Source organism: Trichoderma camerunense, assembly GCF_050948025.1.
Source record: "Trichoderma camerunense strain CBS 138272 chromosome Unknown V8C40scaffold_7, whole genome shotgun sequence".
NCBI classification, from domain to species: Eukaryota; Fungi; Ascomycota; class Sordariomycetes; order Hypocreales; family Hypocreaceae; genus Trichoderma; species Trichoderma camerunense.
The window spans coordinates 812,778-832,898 of record NW_028145363.1 but is presented as its reverse complement, the minus strand read 5'-3'; the positions used below and the strand labels follow the sequence as shown (position 1 = coordinate 832,898).

Sequence of the window (20,121 nt, the reverse complement as noted above, 5' to 3'; positions counted from 1 at the left end):
AATCAACACACGATCTGGAAGAGTTGGTGTTGTGTTGAGTCCCAGTCTCCCGGTGTAACAGTAAATGCATCATACAGTAGAGATGTAACATCAATAAGAAGGATCAAATATACCAAACCTCCCAACTTCACTTGCTAACAAATCCTTCTCCAAATCCATCCATACATACATACGCGTACATTCACGCTCCTCAGATCCTACAACCCGCTAAAAAGGCCCAGAACCCACATTCTTACAAGGAACCGCATCTCCACCCACAAAAGCTTAGCCCAACTTCTCCCCCCAATCTTAGATCTCAGGCACACCTTCTCGGTGTTGTCTAAGTTCCGCGTTTATCGGCTTCAGACTGGACATAGGAACCGCACCCAACCACTTCGCTGTTCATTCATTGTGCGCGAGTACGTGGCCGAGCCGGATGATTGATAAGATGCCGGATTTTGCTGTCGCTTTTTTATTATCACCGCGTTACGGCTAATTCCTCACGGCTGTCGGCTTGACCAACTTCCAGCCTGTAATATACCGACGTTTGCAATGACTCCCAGACAAAGGGGGAGCAGTTTGGAGTCAGACGGCGTGAAATCATTTTCCCCTGTCTAGTCTAGACAAAATCAATGCTGGAGATTCTGCATATTGCATTTGCGTATTCCTCGGGTACCTATCCCTCTGCCTTCTCCTCTGCTTCTGGCGCTGGAGGAACCCATACCAGCAGCCCGTCCTTGTCAATCTTCATCCCCTCGGTTGGAATGACTCTCAACACCTTCTGGAAATACTTGTCCCTCACTACCAAACCCGGCCGTATGTAGACGCCACGTGCAAGCGGCAGCAGGCGATACGTCTTGGTACGTCTTGACATTGGGAGCAGATGCACCGTCGTCTGCTTCGATCCTGAGAAAGCAAACGCATCACTTGGTTCCATCACCAGTCCAAATGTCAAGAAATGGCTGGACGGGTTTTCAATAGTGATATCGAGTCGAACCAAGCCTGCCTGCTCCTGCGAGCTGTGAAGCACCGAGGCCAATACTCTGGGCTCTGTCCCAAGAACCATGTACTGCCCGACCGTCATCGTCGTGACATTGATCGTGTTGTTCTCGCCATCTGCTAATTGCCATCGTCGTCGCCAGCGGACCACAAACGCCAAGTCGATTGCGACGGGATGCCTGTCGTCCAACGTAATCTTCTGCGCCACCAGACCAAATCGAGCTTCATACATTGTCTTTGGAGCCACAATCATGCCATCTGCTGAGAGTTCGGGTTGATTCACGACCTGGCATCGTCCGCCAGGCGTCACAGCCGTAACTGCCAGATCCAGACCAACTACATCCAAGTCTTCTGTGGCGAATGATGCATAGTGACAGACTAGGCACCATTGCTGCGCAAGACCCCTGGCCTGAATAACATCGCCATCAGACACATCTTGCAGGTCTTCATAGTCGAATAGGCTTGGCCAGGGATCTGGATGAAGCCGCGGCATTAAATCGTAATTTGCTTCAAATGCGTTCACGATATTAAGGTGAATCGGCAGCACTTGGACAATCGGCGTTGCGGCGTCTGATTCCAAGTGGTAATCTGCCCGAATCTGTATCTCGTACGCCGTAGGCGCTGGCGCTGGGTCGAGATGAATCGACAGCTCCAGCGACGAAGAGCTGCCTATGTGACCAAGAGCGAGCCCTGTCACCTGCGACTCTTCTTCGGCAGTGTCTACCTCTCGTTTGTGTTCGCCAGCGTCCACTCGGAACCGAGGAATAACCTTTCCAACAATGCGAATGTCCAATTTCACATTAGCAGAGTCGTCCTCTTCGTTGTATAAGCCAATCCGCAGTGGAATCGGCTCATTGGCATAAAACTGGCCGAGAGGCTCTACCAGCCTCAGTTTCATCTTGGGAGGCCTTGGTTGTATATGTAAAATGTGCCCGTCGGGTCTCAACAGCCGTGGTTTTGTCGCGCCTTGAACGAACCAACCTGTGACTTTGCCTGACTCTGACAATGATAGCGTGTAATCCAACTCAAAGGTATCAGTTTTGTAAGTCAAAACTACGCGAGATGCCGACGCCTGCCCTGGTTCTCGCAAGGGTATGTTCATCTCAAAAACCTGTCGGTGGCCGGGTCTAAGCGTAAGATCGCATTTTCCAGTCAGTTGACCTTCTTTTTCATCGTCCTTGTCTTCGGCTTCGCCTTCGTCCTTGGCCTTATCTTCGTCTTCGTCTTCATCGTTTTTGTCCTCCTTTTCACTCTCATCACTTTCCTTGGCATCACTCCCAAGTTGCTCCGTCAAAGCTACGGGGGTTACGGAGACAGGAGATTCAGAAGAACTCGGAGGCAAGTCAGAGTCGTGTATGAGTGTGATCGGTTTAAGGTGTCCTTCGAACTCGACCCGGATTGAAGACAAAGTAACCGGTGCAGCTGCTTGAAGCGCTTCAGACTTTAGCGACAGCTGAGCCAAGCATGTCTCACCAGCCCTGCCTTCTTTAGACCGGAAAGCAAAGGATGTTGATATAAAAGACGAGGCTACGTCATCCGAAATGGTGATAAATGGCCTAGATGTTGATGATACCCCATCTAATGACTTGGCAAGATCATAGTGCCAGTTTTTTCTTCGAGTAAATCCTGAATATCAAGAATTAGCTTAGCTCCAAGCACATGTATCAACGGCATCAGATCAAACTTACGTTCATTCATTAATTCCCAGTCAATTGCGACCACAATATCCGCCCGCCCAGTTTCCGCCGCCGCTCGTCTCATTACCCATAGGATATCTTCCGAGATATCCAACCACCATTCGGAGCGGAAAGATTTATCTTCCCATAAGGGCCTAAGCATGGCCAACACTTCATTCCAGCTCCCCATTGTCGCCATTTCTCTCGCGCACTCTAGGGATATCTCTGCCGCAATTCGGTGCTGCTTCCGCGCTTGAAACTGCCCCCTTGCGTTGAGAAGACAGTCTATCATTAGCTGTGCATGATTGATTCCGTTTCCGTTCAACGGATATTCCTCGTGAGGCGGAGGACACATGTATGTATCATAGCGAATGGCCTTGCTCGCCACCCTCGACGCGGGCGAAGCGTCCGGCGCTCCTCTATCATCATCAGGTATCCTATGGGCTAATGTTCTGCGAGCTCCAAGGTGGCGCGCAGCTATCCGGTACCAATAGCCTGTATGATGCAATAGTTCCCAGGGCTGCAATCGCTCTCCAAAGAGAGCTTTTTCTGGCTGAAGGAAAATCGTCATGGTTGAAGGCCCTAAGCCCGGAACTTCGACCATCTCAATCATGTTAGCCATCACCATTGCCCACCGGGATTCCCAAGCTTGCCAGCCATAGTTGTTAGTGCCTCTTCCTCGGCGGTCAACAAAGTCACTGATGCGGTCACGGTGAGACTGCCATCTCCTAACTGCCAGGCTCGTTTGCCCCATCCATAAATGCAGCCGTAGACAGCGAATAGATATGATATCCGCCAGAAGTCGTGCCTCGTTCCAGCGAGGGCTCCAGCTGGGGATGATATCAAGCACGTCTTGGCCAAGCAAAATCTCATACGCCTGCTCAAAAGATCGAATCGCTGCGTCAATTTCTTGGCGAAACTCGGCGAAGATAGCAGACTTGAAATCATAACGGAAATTCCAATCCGGCAACGACAGTGTTTGCGATGTTCCAGAAGTAGGTGGTAATGTCGGCTGCGGAACGATTCCTCGGGATCTCTTCTTCCTAGCATGTCTCCCGAGATCTCGATAATACTCGATGGCCGTGTTGTATAGCAGAGCGAAAATACTATCCATCACCCTCCTCAATTCTGACGGCGATTCCTGGGGAGGAATATAGAAAATCGATTTAGGGTCTAAACCAGTTCCCCTTCTAACACCTTCCAGTCGATCTTGTATAATTTCGGCAGTCAGATTAGCCTTAGCCTCTGCATCGCCGAGAATGATAACAACCAGGCGGGTCTTGTATCCAGATTCCACCAAAGTCGCTCTCATACCATTAAGAGCAGACTTTAATCGATTGTCTTGCTGCACGGCAATCTTTGAATCGCTAGTCAAGGTATGGAAGCACACGAATATGCTGGGTATTTCTTCCTGGTGTTTCCTGATCCACTGCGCATTCATCAGTCCATCAGGGTACAGAGCCGACGAAGGGCTGAGCGGCGAGAAGGGCGAGTGTAGAATCGGGGCGGTCGTCAACGGCTCAATAGTCTCCGGCAGCGTCGCCCGTCGAGATGGAAGGACAAAAGACTATAATTCATATCAGAAATGCGCTGCGCAACCGGCTCGGCTCCCATTGCAAACTCGTCTTACCCTGCCGACGGTCTTGACACGAAGCCTGAAGTGCTCTTCCCTCGTGACCACAGTCCATGACTTCCCACGCTCGTCCACTTCTTCAAAGTACGATTCCAAAAAGTTCGCTTCCTTTCCCTCGAGAGGCGGCAGATCAGACCGAAGAAGGACGCCCTGGCCTTTGGCCTTGGGAGGCTGGTCTGGCGGATCCGAACTCAACCCCGACACCACAATCAGCGGCACATTATGATCGAGGCTTCCCAAAGGGTAGCCATCCATGGTGATTAGTTCGGCGTCGAGAAGACATAGGCCAGGCGTCTGTTTCGTGCGGAGGAGCTTCGCATTCAAATCGGAATTGCGCAACTGGTTTCACTTGCTTGGAGGTGGTGGAGCAGCGTTGGCATCACTCAAAAGCAAAAGCTGCCCCTCGTTGCGGCGCAAAGCAGCCCACCTTGCAACTTTGTAGACCGGGGATGTATTAGGCTTTCTCTGGCAAACGCTGAGGTAAATAAATAATATGAGGTGAGATTCAGAAAATAACAATTAAATCATCAATCGAAGATACATTTTGACCTGTGAAACATCGATGAAATGGCACAAGCTCGCAACAGAAGCTCAGAAAGTGACAAATCTATGGACCTGCCATTAGCGGCCACCGTTAGAGCTCCAATTGTTGGGCGGCGCCGGAAGAACGCCGGAAGCCGAACAACCCTCTACCCAAAAATTCAAGATGCGATGGAATGATGCAAAACAACCTCTCAATTCACCAACTATCTCCAACCACAAACCCAAACCTGCTCGGCAGCGCAACCTCGCATCTTCACCGTCCGACTCCTCGCCTTTATTCGCAACCATGAGACCCACGCAAATCCTCAGCGTGGGCAAGTACCGCCACCTCAAGCTCACAACCAAGGACGTCGGCCGCGGCTTCTACAAGGGCAACCGAACGGGATCCATGGGTCGGCACACCAAATACGGAGGATACCTGATCGAATGGAGCAAAGTGCGCACATACGTTGTGCCCCAGAACCTCAGCGAGTCCAAGGTACGAAAGAAAAGAACACACCAAAGCGGGTGGGCAATTGGCATTGGCAGAAAGAGAGCTAACACTGTGGTCATTTGCAGCTCACTCCGTTTGTGAGCAGAGAAGTTCGTTCCGAGCCTGGTGATTACAAGGGATTGAATAAGGGTCCTCAGGATCCTTACTTTTACGTCGAGCAGTGGAAGCGATATAACGGCGTTGACTAAGTGTCTTCTATGAATCATACGACTATGCGAGACGAAAGAAGAAGAGGGCACATCTACGAATAAATCTACAGCAGGAGTCAAGGGTGTTCTGCTGAAGTTGTATATATACACCCTACGAACATTGTACCACCACCATGTATGATGGAGTCAAAACAGTGAATGGGGAGGGAGAGAAAGGATACCATCACGGCCATGTATGATTAGTTACGGTATCTAAACATACACCATACAAAAGGAAAGAGAAGGAGAGGAAAAGAGTAAAAAGAAATTCAAATTCAAATTCAAATAAATAAAGAGCGCGCCACTATTGATGTGGCCAGGATATCACTAGGTATATGCTCGCTGACTGGCTGTCTTTCGTACCTCCATTCTTCTCCCATTATTCCCTTCTCTTGACGAAATTATTCACATCTCCCATCTCTTTCACATCTCTATCTTGACCTGCGGCAAATCTTCTTGAGCTGTCACAAAAGTCTCAATGCCTGGACGCTGTTCTTCGACTTTCTCATTGTCTTCGTCTACCCCATTAGCAGCGGACTTCTCTTCAACCAGGTCTGCCTTTGAGTCCGTCACGCCAACAAATGCTGGTCCAGGCGACGGGCTCATAGGTCGCGACCCAGGCGTCATGGCTGAATTAAGCGTAATCATGCTCGCCGTTTCCGCGTCATTCTTAATGCTGAACGGTAAGGCGATACCGTCAAGGAACGGCCTCTTTCCAGCCACGCCCGTGTCAGGAGAATAATCCGGGCTGAGGAGCCCATCATGAGCTGCCTCCTGCTCTCGACGCATGGCAATCAATTGCTCCACGACAGTTTCCCCCTCCGTCTCTTCGCTGCCAGTTTGATGCTCATCTCGAACAATCCGCTGACGAGAAGGTCTGCGGCTATGTCCACGTTTGTCGCCTCCAGAGTCCAACGGAACCTCGTTGGTCAGCTCTGGAGTAACGGCTTGCATCTCGGGCTCGTAATTAGCCTTTTGCTCTCTCTCCACCGTCATCTCGTCATGCTTTGATCCCCACAGAGACCAGATGGCTAGGCCGAAACTCTTCTTTCTCTTTCCTGGCTGTAACTCGGTGCCCAGGGGTATTCGCCCTGCCAGTGCGGTAGGCGGCGGACGTTCATCCGGGCCAAAATCCTTATAACCAACGATCATCTCTTTAATAATTTTTTTATGCGTTTTGGCTTTAGCACTAGAGTATTTGTTGTCCCATGTGCACTTGGTTTCTAGCCACTTTCTAACAGGGCCTTCTTTGATGATTCCAATCTCTTCAGGCTTCATGTTGCATCCAGGCAGATCTGTTTCCAGGGGAAGAGGCAAAATGGTGCCATTCCGAGCTATGCGCTGTCGAATCATATAATTCTTGAATGGTGGGAGTGGATCTCCTGCTCTCCCAACCTCTGATGGGGTCAATTCATCCGCTGGCTCTTTGTCTTTGCTCTGGTCTTGGTCTTCCTGCCCTCCAGCTTCTGTATCAGAGCCAGAGCTCGTGATGACGGAAATCGCATCGTCATCCATAATCTCAATATCTCTATTCTGAGCACGCGCCAGGGCCCAGGCTCCAAACTGCGCAATCGACCTGTACATGTACTTGGCAGGGCTTGTAAAGCTCAGAGTCGGAGCAACGTGGCACAGATCGTCCCACACTTGAAGCTGTACATAGGTAGGCTTATACTTGGCAAGCAATCTCCTTCCGTGATCCGTCAAATCCGCGTCCGGCGGTGCGTATTTTGTCGGATTGGCGCACTTGTGAGCCAAGTAAATCTGCTCGTCACGAAGAAGCTCGCCACCTCCGACAGTAATCAGAAGAGGTGGCAGTCCACCAAGCGTCGGCTGCTTGACGGGGCTCACCAACGGGTGAGACAGAAGAGCATTTGTGGTATACATCTAGCAGAGGTTAGGGTACATTTCCACCCGAGCGGCAAGCAACTTGGAACTCACTTGAATCTGGTCTTTCATGGTGATCAGCTCTCCATCGATTGTAACGGTCAAAAACTTTTCCGTCTCGGTGTGAACGCCAGCGCTATCAATGTGAACGCCGGTTTCGCCATCAATTATCGGAACCACAGGATCCTGTTGCTTCTGCTCTAGCTCGGCCGTAGACGGAGCTTTTTTCTTGTCGCTCTTCTTACGCTTGTCCGCCTCTTCCTTGAGCATCTTCACATCATCGTCATTAGGCGGCGGCCACGCCCTGGAGGGCTTATGGTGAAAGCCTGACTGCGGTATGTAATCCAGCGGTGTCTCGAGGGCAACACTTGGAAACGAGTGCGTCAAGTCAACCCAAGGGCTAATAAGGATGCCACCGGCGGGCAATGGAATGCCTTGGTCTCGAAGAAGGCACAGCATGGACGTTACCATACCACCACCAGCCGAGTCTCCAGCAAAAATGATCGTGCTCGGGTCTTGGATTGTCAGCAGATATAGATAAGCTGCGATACAGTCCTGGAGGCCACATGGAAACGGAAATTGAGGAGCCAGTCGATATCGCGGTGCAAAGACTCTAGCTTTCAGCTTTCTCGCGTGGCGTTGTAACTGGTACCGATGCTCATCGACGCTCCCAAAATAATAAGCACCCCCGTGTACATAAAGCATCACACGACGGAGCGGCTCGTTATTCTTCTTCCGCTCATTAGCATCCGCCCGCATCTCAATCCACTCGGCCTCCAAAGGACCCTTCGGACCTCGCCAGTGCCACCATTTCCTGCCGCCAACCTGGCGGATGCCGTCAGGTCCCAGCTCTCCCTCGATTAATTCTGCTGCTCGGCCGAGGTGTTCGTCAGGAATAGTCACGCTCTCCAGCTTGACCCATTGCGGGTGCGGGACCCATTGGCCCGTGAATCCCTGGATTTCTTCGACAGTGTGTTGAGAGGCATACTCGAGGAACGATCGAATAAGGTGCAGTCCCTCGTCGTACGACAGATGCGTGGTTGGGTGCTCTTTCAAGTTCTTCTTGTTCAGGTACTACAAACATCCCGCCCCAGCAGAGCACGAGTTAGCACAATTGTACTCGTTGAGAAGCAATCCAAAAGATTCCCCTTTCTTCTCCTTGAAAGCAAACGCCAGCAATGCCAGATCCGTCGCCATTGAATTTTACATACGTGTGAAAACAAGGTGGTGACCACCGTTGGCGTTACGGCCAGAGAAACCGACGTCGTGTTAAGCCTGTTCATGGCGATCTCGTTTGTCCTCCAGGTCCCATCGATTCGTGCGGATCGCTGGTTTATAGAGAATACGAGTATAAAAGGGACAGCACCGTCTAATTAAGAGACGGGAAAATACGAAGACCGACACACCGGCATAAAAAGGGCAGCGAGGTCAAAGCATCTTGATATTGGCATCAGGGGCCCCCATGATGTCATGCTTCATACGGCAAGGGATGATCTTGGCTCCCAATCCTCGAATGTCGGTTGGGAAAAGTATGTTACTATATTAGTACTAGCGCGGGGAGCTTGGTTCAGCGCCAGGCTAGTGGTCCGTGCACAGGCAATCTAGCACAGAATTTGCGGGTGGGAATGAAAAAAAAAAACTCCAAAAATTTTGTGCAGGCTGGAGGCCGTTTGAATTTGAGCCCCTCCATATCCCCGCTTAATACATTCAAGGCCAGCATCAGCATCATGGCATCTACAGAGGCAGCGCAGTTGCCGCCGGCGGGTAAGTGGGAGCAAAGGCATTAATCAAGCCTTGGGACATTGCTTTATTAACTCTGCATAATACAGCACTCCGGCAGTCCAACTTCGAACAAGCAGTGGCATGCGCCCTTCACCTATGGCCGGCCTTGACCCTCGCGGTGCAGAACAACTGGGGAGGCCCCGACTCTGCAGACAAGCGAGACTGGTTTGCTGGAGCCATCGTCGATCTGTTTCCTGAATTCACCGATGCGCAGCCCGGAGCGCCTGCAAACACCACCAGCGCCGCCGACGAACCAGATATGGAGGACGTCGAGACGGTGCTGCTACAAGTTATGATTGACGAGTTCGAGGTCAACACAGATGATGATTCCGGTCTTGAAGTTGCCAGGTCCATTGTCAAGGCGCGATCCGAGTGCGCCATTGGCGAATTCAACGACGAGGTCAAGAAGCTGAGCGAGCGATTCGCGAATCGAAAGGGTACCAAGGTGGATCAGATGTTCAAGAAAGCCGAGGATGAGGACCAGGATACCGACTGGGAGTCTGGCGACAGTGGCGAGGACGATGAAGATAATGAAGGCGATGTGGATATGGACGAGGCGCCACCCCTGGCACCTGTTGTCAAGGAAAAGCCCGCCCCTGAAATTGACGAGGACGGCTTCATCAAGGTCACCAAGAAGAAGAGGTAGACCTCGAGTAGCAGAAAACATGAGGGGAGCAAGCTACCGCCGTGGGGTAGCATATCCCAATTGGCATGATCCAAGATACACAAGTACACAGCGCCGTGACGACTCGACTTGCCGAAGAGGCGATAGCAATTCCAAACGCCAAACCGCCCAAGCTCTAAGAAACAAATTATACCCGCAGACGCACAGAGCAAACGTGGGACAAGCTTATTCCCAGTCCTCGTCACTGTCGTCATCGTCGCCTTCGCTATCATCGTCGCTGTCGTCACTATCATGCTTCTCCCCCTTCTTCTTGGGCTCCTTTGGGCTGTTTGGTGTCTGGCTAGGTAGCTGGCTCGTCTTTCCTGAAGCCGCTCCAACAACATCGTAGCTAGCATCAGTCTCCGCCTCGGATTTTTCATCATTGGATTTCCTGGATTCAGCAGGCTTCGTGTCTTTGTCCTGGATCGTGGTTGATGAAGCAATAGACTCGGGCTTCTTTCCCTTGGCATCGGCAGCGGTAGATTTATCGGTTGTGGTAGGCTTTGTGGACTTTTCGTCTTCCTCGGAGTCTTCTTCTTCCTCTTCCTCCTCGGAGTCATCATCCCAACCAACCTCATCTTCAGTAGACGCAGCTAGAAAAGAGTGTGTCAGCAAGAAATGATTATTAGATAGGACAAGTATAAAGAAGCAAAAAAAAAGCAGCATCTGATTAGCATCAGCTTACCTTTCAGAAGATCACGTCGTCGTGATTCAGCAGTCTCAATACCATGGCGCAAGAAGTAGTATCTCTTCCAAAAGTCGGCGTAAGGAATCTGGTCCGGCACTAGCTTCTCCATAGTTGCTCGCAGTTCGGGGTATTTGGCCAAGTCGCCGCTGATTTCATCTGTTTGCTCATCAATGTCAAAGCCCTTGGTCCATTGGTCGTATTCCGTAGCGGATGGGTCCTTGGCGAAGCTCTCCGGGGATGTGTGGATGACATGTAGCTGGGCCTCGAATCTTGAAGTATGAATCACTCGCTTTCCTTGAGCATCTTTACTCTCAAACATCACCTGGCTGCCTTCGGTTGATTCATCTGGAGGGGCGACACTAATCGCATCTCGCAAAAAGTCTCGAATATTGCTTCCGAATCTAAGCAGAGCTTCGTCGGCGGCATCCTCAGCCTGTTGCAAATCCTTTAAGCGCTTCGCAGCTTCGGTCCTTAGGCGTGACAGCACAGTTTCAGACTCCTGGGTAGAAGCGCCATCTCCAGCTTCCGGGGCCGTTGTATTCGTCGGGGTCCTCTGGCTATCGTCGGCCTCGGCGTTGGACAAGTCGGGAATGATGGTGGTGAGAGAAAGCGATCGGGTTCTGTTCACGACGGCTTCTCGCAGACTGGTGAATCCCTTCTGCGCATCCTCTCCGACCTCTGCAAACTCCTTGGAAGCTTGAGTGTAGACAGATTCGCCCTGCAGCAGATGAGCCTCAGCCACGAATAGCGGTGATACGGCGGCAGCCCGGTTGTCATACCTGCTTGATTACATTACCAAAGAAGCCTCCGATCTTGGCGCCCCACGGGCTTGCGGAGAATGCCTTGTAAGCTTCCTGGATATCACTGTTCAGGGAAGTCTGCGCATCTTCCTGCTTGGAGCTCTCTCCAGTCTCCTCGGGGATCTTGTAGGCTTCCTCCTGGATATGATCGTATGCGAGATCCATAATGTGTAGGCGCCGGCTTCGTCCGCGGCGTGGAGAAATAACCCGAATATCTTAGTTTCGCTGTCCTTGTCGAAGTTCCGGTTCGAAGCTCCGGAATCTGTTCTCAAGGGATAAACATGGACATCAGCAGCTGAGCTGGTGCTGGTTCACGAGGCTAACGGATGCGGCAGAGGGGGGTGGGCGGGGAGTGCATTGCAATCACGTGAGACTCCAATACAACCATCATGAGAACAGTGAAGTCCTACCCTGTAAGTTCCTAGGTAGGTACAAAATGCAAACTTTCTGCCAGAACAGCTTCCTACGAATATGAATTACATGGTGTTTTCTGTATTGAATGTTGTTTATTATGTCATCTATCGAGTCACCATATACAACGGGTGCACGGATTAACGGAGTAGCCATCTTATCAATTTAGCGGGAGTGTGCTTGTTCATTTATCGACCTACTATTAGCCTGCCTGGTTATATACCAAAGGGGTAATAATGAGAGATGAAGTGAAATACAGCAACAGCGCTAAATGGTGCTATAATCGGGAATATTTACCGAAAAAATATGCAAGCACTCACCATATGAAAGTGGTATGATTGAGGCCTGAGAGGTGGAACACCTTATTACTAACTGCTGTTGAGCATGTGACATCAGTTCAATGTTGTCCAGAATGGATACATATGGCGTGATGGAGTAACGGGGGCAGCATAGGACATAAGCAGTAGGCATAGGCGATTTATTGCTTGATGTTGAGCACAGCAACAATATTCTATTCGATGCTGTAGCTTGCCTGGCGGTTCACTTGAAAACGTAGAATAGGGCGTAGAACGCCCATACCAGACCCGGCCACTTTCTACATTGTTCTCCCCAATATCGTACAGGTACCTAGTACGCAGCGCCGCAGTTCCCAACAAGATAAGATAAGTAGCTTAGATGCACGCCAATTGTCGTGGCGTAGAAGTTCAACACTGCGAGTCTCGTGATTGCAATTACCGGATAAGCTAAGGCCAGTTGAAAGCGATACTGGCCGTCTTACGCCACGTCTGAGAAGGGATATTCAGGGTATTGATCCGCTTAGATGACCTCAAAACCTGTTATACCACTGCCCTGCCTAACCGCGGTTGTTGTGCCAAGTTTTTTGTCTCCCTTGTCCCGAGGCTAACGCGACTGCGAGATGCAACCAGTGTTTAGAGTTGCGTTGGTTCGCTGAGATCGGACAGAGATAGATTGCATTCGTGATGGCTTTAGCAAGACGTCTATATGGGCTACATGATAGTGTATGGCAGATAAGGCATCGACTACATTTGGGTTATCTCAAGTCCTACAACGGCTTCTCATGGCCATTTGTGCCAACTAAGATCATCCGCACATCAATTACCTATCAATTCATCGACATGTTGCTCTGCCATTTGCTCACTCTCAAGGCGCTCGTTGACGAATCTATGCCGTCATAGTGCATGGTGGAGAGGTCCCAATCAGATCTAGATTCAGGGCCTGAGCTAAATTGCCCCAGTAAGCTCCATGTTCTCCGCATCGTTTACGGTGAATCGACCGGCTGCCTTGAGGGCCAAAACTCGATCCTCTTCAAAAGCCAAGATGCTGCGATCGCCAGACGGTTTGTACATCTTGGTTTTTTGCGTCATTGCTCGCCCAGAGTGGGAATTGTGGAGTGCATGTGATTTAAGCTTTGTCCTGGGGCAGCTGAAATGACGTAGGTGTTACCATTCTCATTGGTGGGTGGCCCAACTTTGGCCCACTTACTACCGGATCCGCTGCCAATTGAGTGTCGATTGTGCCTGACAAGTGACGATCATGGCTTCTGGGAACTCGTTTTCATGACATCGAAATGTCCAAGAATGAATCGGAATGCGGGTTTCATAGGGGATTACATGTTCCTGAACGACTCCGCCGTTGTTTATTTAAACCTCGTCGACATCCCGTCTCTGGAAATTTTTTTAGCATCATCACACTCTCACACACATCTCAACAACACTTCTCTCAACTCTCAACTACACCACAACTTACAATCTCTTTCGAGACCAACCAACTTTCACAATGGAGACCGTTAAGCAAGCCGTCAACTACGTCGCTGAGTCCGTCCAGGGCGCTGCCTCTGGCATCAGCAAGGAGACCAACAAGGAGATTGCCAAGGACAGCAACGTCGACGTGAGCACTCGGTAAGCCGGAGCAAATATTCCGAGACTCTTAGGTTCATGGTCCGCTAACACATCCGCAGTTTGTCCGCTGGCAAGGACGCCCTTGGTGACAAGATCGACGAGACTGGCCACAACAACAAGGCCGAGGCTCACAAGCAGCTGGCTGAGCACAACTAGATTGGTATAAGAAGCTTCGATTGCTTCACAGGCGTTGAAACGGATCCGAGCGAAGGGAATATATAGCCTCTTTAGGCAGGAATTGATGATTTGAATTCGCACAAGCTTTCTTTTGTGTCCACTGGTGATGATACTGTGACTTCCGTTTGTCGTGAAGCAATCTGTTCAATGCTCCAAACCATAGTGTCGTGAATCTGCCCCTCGTTTCATCATGAACGCCCAAGTCTAGCTGATGGCCCAAGTTTTAAATCTCTCAACCACTAGGCTATGCAACGAGTAACTGCCGACAGCGTATGATTGTCCGGATGGGCATAAAGTCGCCTCCCATTAGTCGCATTCTTCGTATCGGTTGAGTTAGTTGCGCACACTAACGACCATATAGGAAAATACTCGACTGCTGATAACAGCCAGCGAGCTTGGCCAAAATTCAAATCGAGCAATAGCCTTATCCAGCTCGCCGGCCAATCGTAGGGCTGTTTCGCCGCGGGGTAGTGGTGGTAGCTGGGAATAGTAGCATTCGCAGTCAATCTTGGAGTACTGTAAGAATTCGACGAAAACCGCCGAACGTCGGCAAGAGTGTGCCGCATGAATTCTTCCGTGATCCTTCGGATATACTTTGCCTCTAGCTTCAATTGCCCCTCGATCTTGATCCTAGGTAGCATCAAAGACAGCTAGGACCGCCGACTACTCAGCCATTGTGACGCATACGGCCAACATGTCATCAATAATTGATGCCTTTGCGCTTCGTATGCGCCCAAGGGCGTATTATCGAGAAAATCCGAAATGCTACTCCGTGCTCCATTGTCGGGGATACGAAGCCAAGGGTCCTTTTTCCGGAAGCGGGACAGCCGCTAATTGGTCGTCAACCCCACTCAACGCCCGGAGATTGTAGCATACAACTGCGGAACTGCGGGCTTTCGCGGCTAACAAGAGCGGGCATGCGGTGTATCTGCTTCTTCTGTGTCCTCTTTGATGGCTACTGTAGTGGCCCCTGCTGTCTGACAAGCGTTGCAGCGTGAAGAGAAAGGGTCTCTCGTGTTATTGGGGGAGTCTGGCTTGGTCTGGCCTTTGCACAGCACTAGCTGCATCAGATGGCAAATCACCTCATCGGGCGACGGACCGCTGGGCAATCGAGTAGGTTGCTGACGATTGAAACGCCTTTTGCCATGTCTGTCTGTGTCTTGGATATCGGGATGAGGGTGGGAGCAGCCAAAGGTCTCGACAAGAAAAGAGACATGGCGACACAGTGACTTGTCGAGTCCTGGCTTTCGGCATTGCTGGGGATATCGGTCGGACACAGCACAATTGCCGAAGGGGCACAGGCTGACACAGCTCGATTAGCACTGTATTTCGCGGTCGATGGTCATTCGGGTACTCGTAAGTACGGGACAGGTACCGAAGTCGTCAGCAACTATAGTGCCTGTTTCGGCAAGAGATGTGTCGCAGCCAAGGTACTCCAGGTACTCGCATGTCGGCTGTATGTACATATATCCCCCGGTTCATGCTGGACAGGCGATGTTGCTATCATGCACTAACGGACGGCCGTCCCTTGGAGAAGGTGAATAAGCAAAACGGGAAGAAGGGGGAAAGAGAGGAGAGGATCTCGTCGGGACGCATGCAAATAGGGATGTCGAGCTGTTATAGTCAACACGAGGGGACGGAACACTTGCGGAAACATATCGCCTGGTGTTTGCTCGTCAATGGCAGCACGAAGCACGCATTAAGCGTCTTAATATTGCCGCCGGGTCAAGTCGCAGATGCTCCGTAAGCAAGATCCATTGATGGGAAGCCATCCGGGCGACACAGTGCGCTGAACACGGTATCGACAGGCGCTGTCAAGCCTCTGGGCCGACACCGAGGCGTCGCGGCAGAGCGGACAGCGGTCAGGCCGAGCAGGACGTCGAGAACGCTCCAATGGCAGGCCAATGGCAGCCCGGCGGCACGCTAGCCAGACACCCTATTGGAAGGGCTGAAGAGCCGGACGACTTTTGCTGCGCTGCCCCCGCCCTGCGCTGCCGCTGACAAATGCGGCAAGATTCCTCATCCTCATCCTGTCCAGCATCAGTCGAGTCGTCTCCCCAGCATCACCACATGCTCGCTGTCCCCTCTTTCTACATGCCACAGTGCGCAGCGTTTTATCGTTAACGATACAGTACTGCCTCTTTGCCAGGCCGCACGGAAGCGCCTAGAAGAAATTTTCTGACTCAGGCAGCAAAAAAAGCCAGTGTCTTCCCTTTCCCTGGCCATCCGCTTGCCCCACAGCTGCTAAGGAACGACGCTGGAGAGCCGCTACCAACGTTCTCATTTGCCTCCCAGCCGTTATTCTCTTGCACCAACCAAACATCATCACCACGACACTCCTGGGCATAACCACTACGTCTGTCCGTGACGTGCAGTGCATCCGGGATTTCCTTTTTTGCCATTCTTCATCTATTCTTATCTGCTCGTATCCCCCATCGTCGCATCTTTTGCTCTCGAGACTTCTTTTCCCCTGGATCTCTGGTCCCCTAGCGTCTGGCATTTCAAATCAATCTCCCCGCCACCCGCGGCTGTGGAGGGAACCGAGCAAGTCCGTGCTGAGAGACTGAGAGACCGGCGCTCTTGTCTGCTGTTCTCAGGGCAGCGATATCGTCAAGATTGGCTTCCATTATTGATAAATTCTACTCTCGACACTTGCTGAAATGGCGACAACCGGTTCTGGAAGTGGCTCGTCATTGCCACCGAATTTCTTCTTGACCCCGCAACAGCAGAATCTTCTCTTCACGGCTCTCAACGCGAACAAGCAGCAGCAGGCGAATGCAAAGACGGGCCTCTCGCTGTCCCCGACTTCTTTCAAGACGAATCCGCTTCAGAGCCTTGACGGCGCTGCATTCCAGGAAAGCCCCTTCCTCGACAACTACGACTACGACTTTGGTGACTCCAGTTTTGATTTTTCATTTGCCAACGATGCCGCTCAAGCCAGCATGATTGGCGATGTTCCGGACAGTGCCATGAGTGCCAAGTCCGACTCGACTGAAACTGACAGCCCCGAAAAGAGGAGCCATCCTGATGATGAGGATGACGACGCCAGCCCTGGCAACGAGTCCAAGAGGCATGAAGGATCCGACAAAGTCCCCAAGAAGCCTGGCCGTAAGCCGCTCACTTCAGAGCCAACTTCGGTACGCTCCAATCTTTGTCCCCCCTTTAAGTATTCTTCGAATCCTTGTCCACTAACAAAGCCCACAACAGAAGCGCAAGGCTCAGAACCGAGCTGCTCAGCGTGCCTTCAGAGAGAGGAAGGAGAAGCATCTCAAGGATCTTGAGACCAAGGTTGAGGAGTTGGAGAAGGCTTCGGAAGCCGCCAACCATGAGAACAGCATGCTTCGTGCTCAAGTTGAGCGTATCACTGCGGAGCTCAACCACTACAAGACGAGGATTTCCATTCCTACTCCCAAGTCATCTGTCCCGACTGCCCGTGCCCAGCCCTTTGGTAGCGCAGCCATCAACAACATCAATGATGTGAGCTTCCAGTTTGAGTTCCCCAAGTTTGGAACCTTGCCTGGCCCTGCCCCTGCCAAGTCGCACCAGAAGTCCATGTCGCAACCCATCAGCCCTAGTTCCCAACAGGCCAATAGCCCTGCTGCCACCCAGAACTTGGACAAAGTTGTCTCCCAACAGCAGGCACGAAATGCGCAGTTCAAGGAAGATCTCGCAAAGTTTAACAATGGCGTGTTCAACATGCACACTCCGTCTATGAGCAGCAGCTCTGCTGCTACTGGATCTCGGGCCAGCGTCGACTCGGCCAACTACAGCTTGAATAACACCACAAGCTCCCCATCAGCATCTTCCCATTCCAATGTCGGCGCGAGCTCGTCGTGCGGCACATCCCCCGAGCCATTCACCCAGTCTCCCATGGGTTTCAAGCCCGTTGATACCCTCACCACAATTGGCGAGGAGCATCCCTCCATGGCTACCACAGAAGGGCCCTTTGCTCAGTTCTCTGGTCTCGATTTCAGTAACAACAGCTTCGATTGGATCGTCCAGCAGAACAATGGCGGCCAGTTTGACCCGCAATTGTTTGGCGATTACCGCGAGCCCCAGGAAAACGTCATGACCAACAACACATTTGACGACTTGTTCAATGACTCGCTTGAGGCCGATTTCTTCACTCCTTATAACATCGCCGCCAGCCCCAATTTGCCGAAGAAGACCAACCTCATTGATGAAATCGATGCAAAGCAAAACGCGGATGAGGATGTCACTACAAAGTCAAACATGAGCTGTAACCAGCTTTGGTACGTCGCCACGAGTATGAGTTTTTGTGTAGTTTATATACTAATATGTCTATCTCAGGGAAAGGCTACAAGCATGCCCCAAGGCTCAGAATGGCGAATTTGACCTGGATGGCTTGTGCTCAGAACTTACCAAGAAGGCAAAGTGCTCCGGAAGTGGACCAGTCGTTGCGGAGCGAGATTTCGACAGCATCCTCAAGAAGTACATGGGCAAAGAGGCGGCTGATTGCTCGGCTGAAAAGCTGGGCATCTCACTTGAAAAGAGCCAGCCCGAGCCGAATCTGGTGATGCCATGATTCAACAGAATCACAGGCATTCCAGCGGCGCACAAGTGTACGTTAAAAACCGATTTTCGGGTGCAAAGAGGACACAAAGAATCCATGGATTTTACGGCGTTTTGAGCAAACAGAGGGGCATGGCCAAGGCCAGTGACCCCGGGCTTTTTCAAGCATTGGATGGACATAGGACGAAAGGACAACTCGTCATTCTTGAAGCATAATTTTGGTATTATTATTTTTGATTTTACGATTAGGGACTCTGGTTGTTGTATCTCTACTATGAATGATTACGCTCTACACTTTGCAATCAATCGATCTATTTTTGGTTTTTTCTCTTCACTCTTTCGCATGAACGAATCGATTGGCTCTTGTTTCGAAAAATGGGCGGCTTCGTTTTTGTTTTGCTTAATGGGAACATACACGAGGGCAGTTACGGAAAGGAACTGGGTTTTGCCTTGTTTTCTTTGGGGGCAGATACGCTCTGATCGATCTTTTTTTTCGTATGTACATTAACTGAGAGAAAAATCACAATGGAAATTTCAGGAATTGGAATCTACGAGTGTCTGGTCTAAGCACCTGATGATGTATCTGTCCAATATCCTAAACAAAGAAATCGATGCCAATTTTCTTGCTCGTCCATCCTGTCAATTTTCTCGTCGGATAATTTTTCTGCCAAAGTTGCATCATTTGGATGAACCACGAATCCTCTTGGCCGCTAGTATCGGAATAACCCGCACTTGGCGTCGAGTCATTACATATCACAAAACGTGTGTGTGTGAGTGAGCGTAGTGTCATGCTTGGATAATCAGGAACAAATTAAACAAATCCGGAAGCGCGGCAAAAAAAAAAAAAAAGGGTGCGGGCATGGGACGAAATAATCAGAAAATGAGGCAGTGTGTTCCTTTAAGCTTAGACAGTTTTCCCCTTCTTTTTCCTTTTTGCCCCCTCTTTTTGGGATTTGCCTGAATTGTCTGATGTGATGTCGTCAGTGGTCAGTGGTGTTGACTCATGGGGTATCATGAGACTACCTCATCAAAAAAAAAAAAAAAAGGCCACGTCTTGGTTGGCATCGTGTGGTTGGAATGGACTTACTTAACAAGATACACATCTCTTCTGAGCATTCGAAAGCGAAATGCTCATGTTTTTTTTTTCGTATGTCCAATATACTGGATATTGTTTACGTCAGGAGTATTCGTGTAAGCGGAGGACAGAAAAACCGAGACCGGGAAGATTTTTGAGCACCCAACGAGTTTAAACCATACGCCTTCAAGAGGAGTAGGTAGCTGCTATATCTATATTTTCCTTACTATATCTATATTTCTTTAGCAACTGCTACTATATCTATATTTCTCTAGTAACTACTACTATATCTACATTTTCCTAGTAAATGCTACTATGTTTGTGTCATAAAGTTGGGGTGCTGGCTGAATAGGCGTCCTACGAGTTGGTTAGGTGATCATATTACTGAATATATGTACGTATTCATTTTGCGGTTTTGCTTTTTCTGACCTTTTTTTGTCGTTCTACTATTAAACAGTTGAACAGCATATACGAAGAAATATATTCTTCGCTAGGAGGTTTCGCATTTTCTCGCAGAAATCTGGAAACGAAAAACACATCTCATGCCACAGATCTCAGTGATGTGTCTTCATCCAAGTGTCGAGAGAGCTAGAATCGAACGCAAAGAAGATATGCAATAACATCACATTGCTCTGCCGAAAATCTCGTAATATGCATTGGCATTGTCTTTTTGCCAA

General features: G+C 50.3%; 7 protein-coding genes across 7 annotated transcripts; 4 read left to right on the top strand and 3 right to left on the bottom strand.

Moving 5' to 3' along the window:
- Nucleotides 1-373: 373 nt before the first annotated feature.
- V8C40DRAFT_204322 (putative Gryzun trafficking through golgi-domain-containing protein) lies at nucleotides 374-4,254 on the bottom strand. Its single transcript, XM_083212027.1, has 2 exons — nucleotides 2,667-4,254; nucleotides 374-2,604 (listed from the first exon to the last, which is right to left on the bottom strand). The coding sequence occupies exons 1-2, from the start codon at nucleotides 4,093-4,095 to the stop codon at nucleotides 656-658; spliced, it is 3,378 nt and encodes a 1,125-aa protein (XP_083074223.1). The 5' UTR covers nucleotides 4,096-4,254; the 3' UTR covers nucleotides 374-655.
- Nucleotides 4,255-5,116: 862 nt separating this feature from the next.
- V8C40DRAFT_264923 (mitochondrial 54S ribosomal protein mL41) lies at nucleotides 5,117-5,511 on the top strand (the record flags this gene model as incomplete). Its single annotated transcript, XM_083219584.1, has 2 exons — nucleotides 5,117-5,308; nucleotides 5,389-5,511. The coding sequence occupies 2 exons, from the start codon at nucleotides 5,117-5,119 to the stop codon at nucleotides 5,509-5,511; spliced, it is 315 nt and encodes a 104-aa protein (XP_083074222.1).
- A 170-nt stretch (nucleotides 5,512-5,681) lies between these two features.
- On the bottom strand, nucleotides 5,682-8,866 carry V8C40DRAFT_242729 (alpha/beta hydrolase). The gene is made up of 3 exons (XM_083215274.1): nucleotides 8,607-8,866; nucleotides 7,450-8,469; nucleotides 5,682-7,395 (listed from the first exon to the last, which is right to left on the bottom strand). The coding sequence occupies exons 1-3, from the start codon at nucleotides 8,676-8,678 to the stop codon at nucleotides 5,935-5,937; spliced, it is 2,553 nt and encodes an 850-aa protein (XP_083074221.1). The 5' UTR covers nucleotides 8,679-8,866; the 3' UTR covers nucleotides 5,682-5,934.
- A 256-nt stretch (nucleotides 8,867-9,122) lies between these two features.
- On the top strand, nucleotides 9,123-9,823 carry V8C40DRAFT_264921 (Pre-rRNA-processing protein TSR2-domain-containing protein; the record flags this gene model as incomplete). Its single annotated transcript, XM_083219583.1, has 2 exons — nucleotides 9,123-9,159; nucleotides 9,225-9,823. 2 exons carry the CDS (start codon nucleotides 9,123-9,125, stop codon nucleotides 9,821-9,823), a joined length of 636 nt encoding a protein of 211 aa, XP_083074220.1.
- Nucleotides 9,824-9,925: 102 nt separating this feature from the next.
- V8C40DRAFT_204156 (BSD domain-containing protein) lies at nucleotides 9,926-11,848 on the bottom strand. The gene is made up of 3 exons (XM_083212025.1): nucleotides 11,309-11,848; nucleotides 10,527-11,247; nucleotides 9,926-10,434 (listed from the first exon to the last, which is right to left on the bottom strand). Exons 1-3 carry the CDS (start codon nucleotides 11,492-11,494, stop codon nucleotides 10,028-10,030), a joined length of 1,314 nt encoding a protein of 437 aa, XP_083074219.1. The 5' UTR covers nucleotides 11,495-11,848; the 3' UTR covers nucleotides 9,926-10,027.
- A 1,597-nt stretch (nucleotides 11,849-13,445) lies between these two features.
- V8C40DRAFT_242723 (glucose-repressible protein Grg1) lies at nucleotides 13,446-13,939 on the top strand. Its single transcript, XM_083215273.1, has 2 exons — nucleotides 13,446-13,659; nucleotides 13,719-13,939. The coding sequence occupies exons 1-2, from the start codon at nucleotides 13,538-13,540 to the stop codon at nucleotides 13,813-13,815; spliced, it is 219 nt and encodes a 72-aa protein (XP_083074218.1). The 5' UTR covers nucleotides 13,446-13,537; the 3' UTR covers nucleotides 13,816-13,939.
- A 1,953-nt stretch (nucleotides 13,940-15,892) lies between these two features.
- V8C40DRAFT_242718 (bZIP transcription factor) lies at nucleotides 15,893-18,993 on the top strand. Its single transcript, XM_083215272.1, has 3 exons — nucleotides 15,893-16,973; nucleotides 17,044-18,089; nucleotides 18,148-18,993. The coding sequence occupies exons 1-3, from the start codon at nucleotides 16,497-16,499 to the stop codon at nucleotides 18,380-18,382; spliced, it is 1,758 nt and encodes a 585-aa protein (XP_083074217.1). The 5' UTR covers nucleotides 15,893-16,496; the 3' UTR covers nucleotides 18,383-18,993.
- The last annotated feature ends 1,128 nt before the right edge of the window (nucleotides 18,994-20,121 follow it).

What these genes read in the sequence shown, in the direction of transcription:
- V8C40DRAFT_204322 (XM_083212027.1), bottom strand. Translation starts at nt 4,095, where the DNA reads ATGAATGCGCAGTGGATCAGGAAACACCAGGAAGAAATACCCAGCATA. An exon ending in CTGGGAATTAATGAATGAAC is followed by an intron (nt 2,605 to 2,666) that starts GTAAGTTTGATC and finishes CTTGATATTCAG; the next exon opens with GATTTACTCGAAGAAAAAAC.
- V8C40DRAFT_242729 (XM_083215274.1), bottom strand. Translation starts at nt 8,678, where the DNA reads ATGAACAGGCTTAACACGACGTCGGTTTCTCTGGCCGTAACGCCAACG. An exon ending in TCACCACCTTGTTTTCACAC is followed by an intron (nt 8,470 to 8,606) that starts GTATGTAAAATT and finishes GGATGTTTGTAG; the next exon opens with TACCTGAACAAGAAGAACTT. An exon ending in CCATGAAAGACCAGATTCAA is followed by an intron (nt 7,396 to 7,449) that starts GTGAGTTCCAAG and finishes AACCTCTGCTAG; the next exon opens with ATGTATACCACAAATGCTCT.
- V8C40DRAFT_204156 (XM_083212025.1), bottom strand. Translation starts at nt 11,494, where the DNA reads ATGGATCTCGCATACGATCATATCCAGGAGGAAGCCTACAAGATCCCC. An exon ending in TTGGTAATGTAATCAAGCAG is followed by an intron (nt 11,248 to 11,308) that starts GTATGACAACCG and finishes CATCTGCTGCAG; the next exon opens with GGCGAATCTGTCTACACTCA. An exon ending in ACGACGTGATCTTCTGAAAG is followed by an intron (nt 10,435 to 10,526) that starts GTAAGCTGATGC and finishes ACTCTTTTCTAG; the next exon opens with CTGCGTCTACTGAAGATGAG.
- V8C40DRAFT_242723 (XM_083215273.1), top strand. Translation starts at nt 13,538, where the DNA reads ATGGAGACCGTTAAGCAAGCCGTCAACTACGTCGCTGAGTCCGTCCAG. An exon ending in AACGTCGACGTGAGCACTCG is followed by an intron (nt 13,660 to 13,718) that starts GTAAGCCGGAGC and finishes ACACATCCGCAG; the next exon opens with TTTGTCCGCTGGCAAGGACG.
- V8C40DRAFT_242718 (XM_083215272.1), top strand. Translation starts at nt 16,497, where the DNA reads ATGGCGACAACCGGTTCTGGAAGTGGCTCGTCATTGCCACCGAATTTC. An exon ending in TCACTTCAGAGCCAACTTCG is followed by an intron (nt 16,974 to 17,043) that starts GTACGCTCCAAT and finishes AGCCCACAACAG; the next exon opens with AAGCGCAAGGCTCAGAACCG. An exon ending in ATGAGCTGTAACCAGCTTTG is followed by an intron (nt 18,090 to 18,147) that starts GTACGTCGCCAC and finishes TGTCTATCTCAG; the next exon opens with GGAAAGGCTACAAGCATGCC.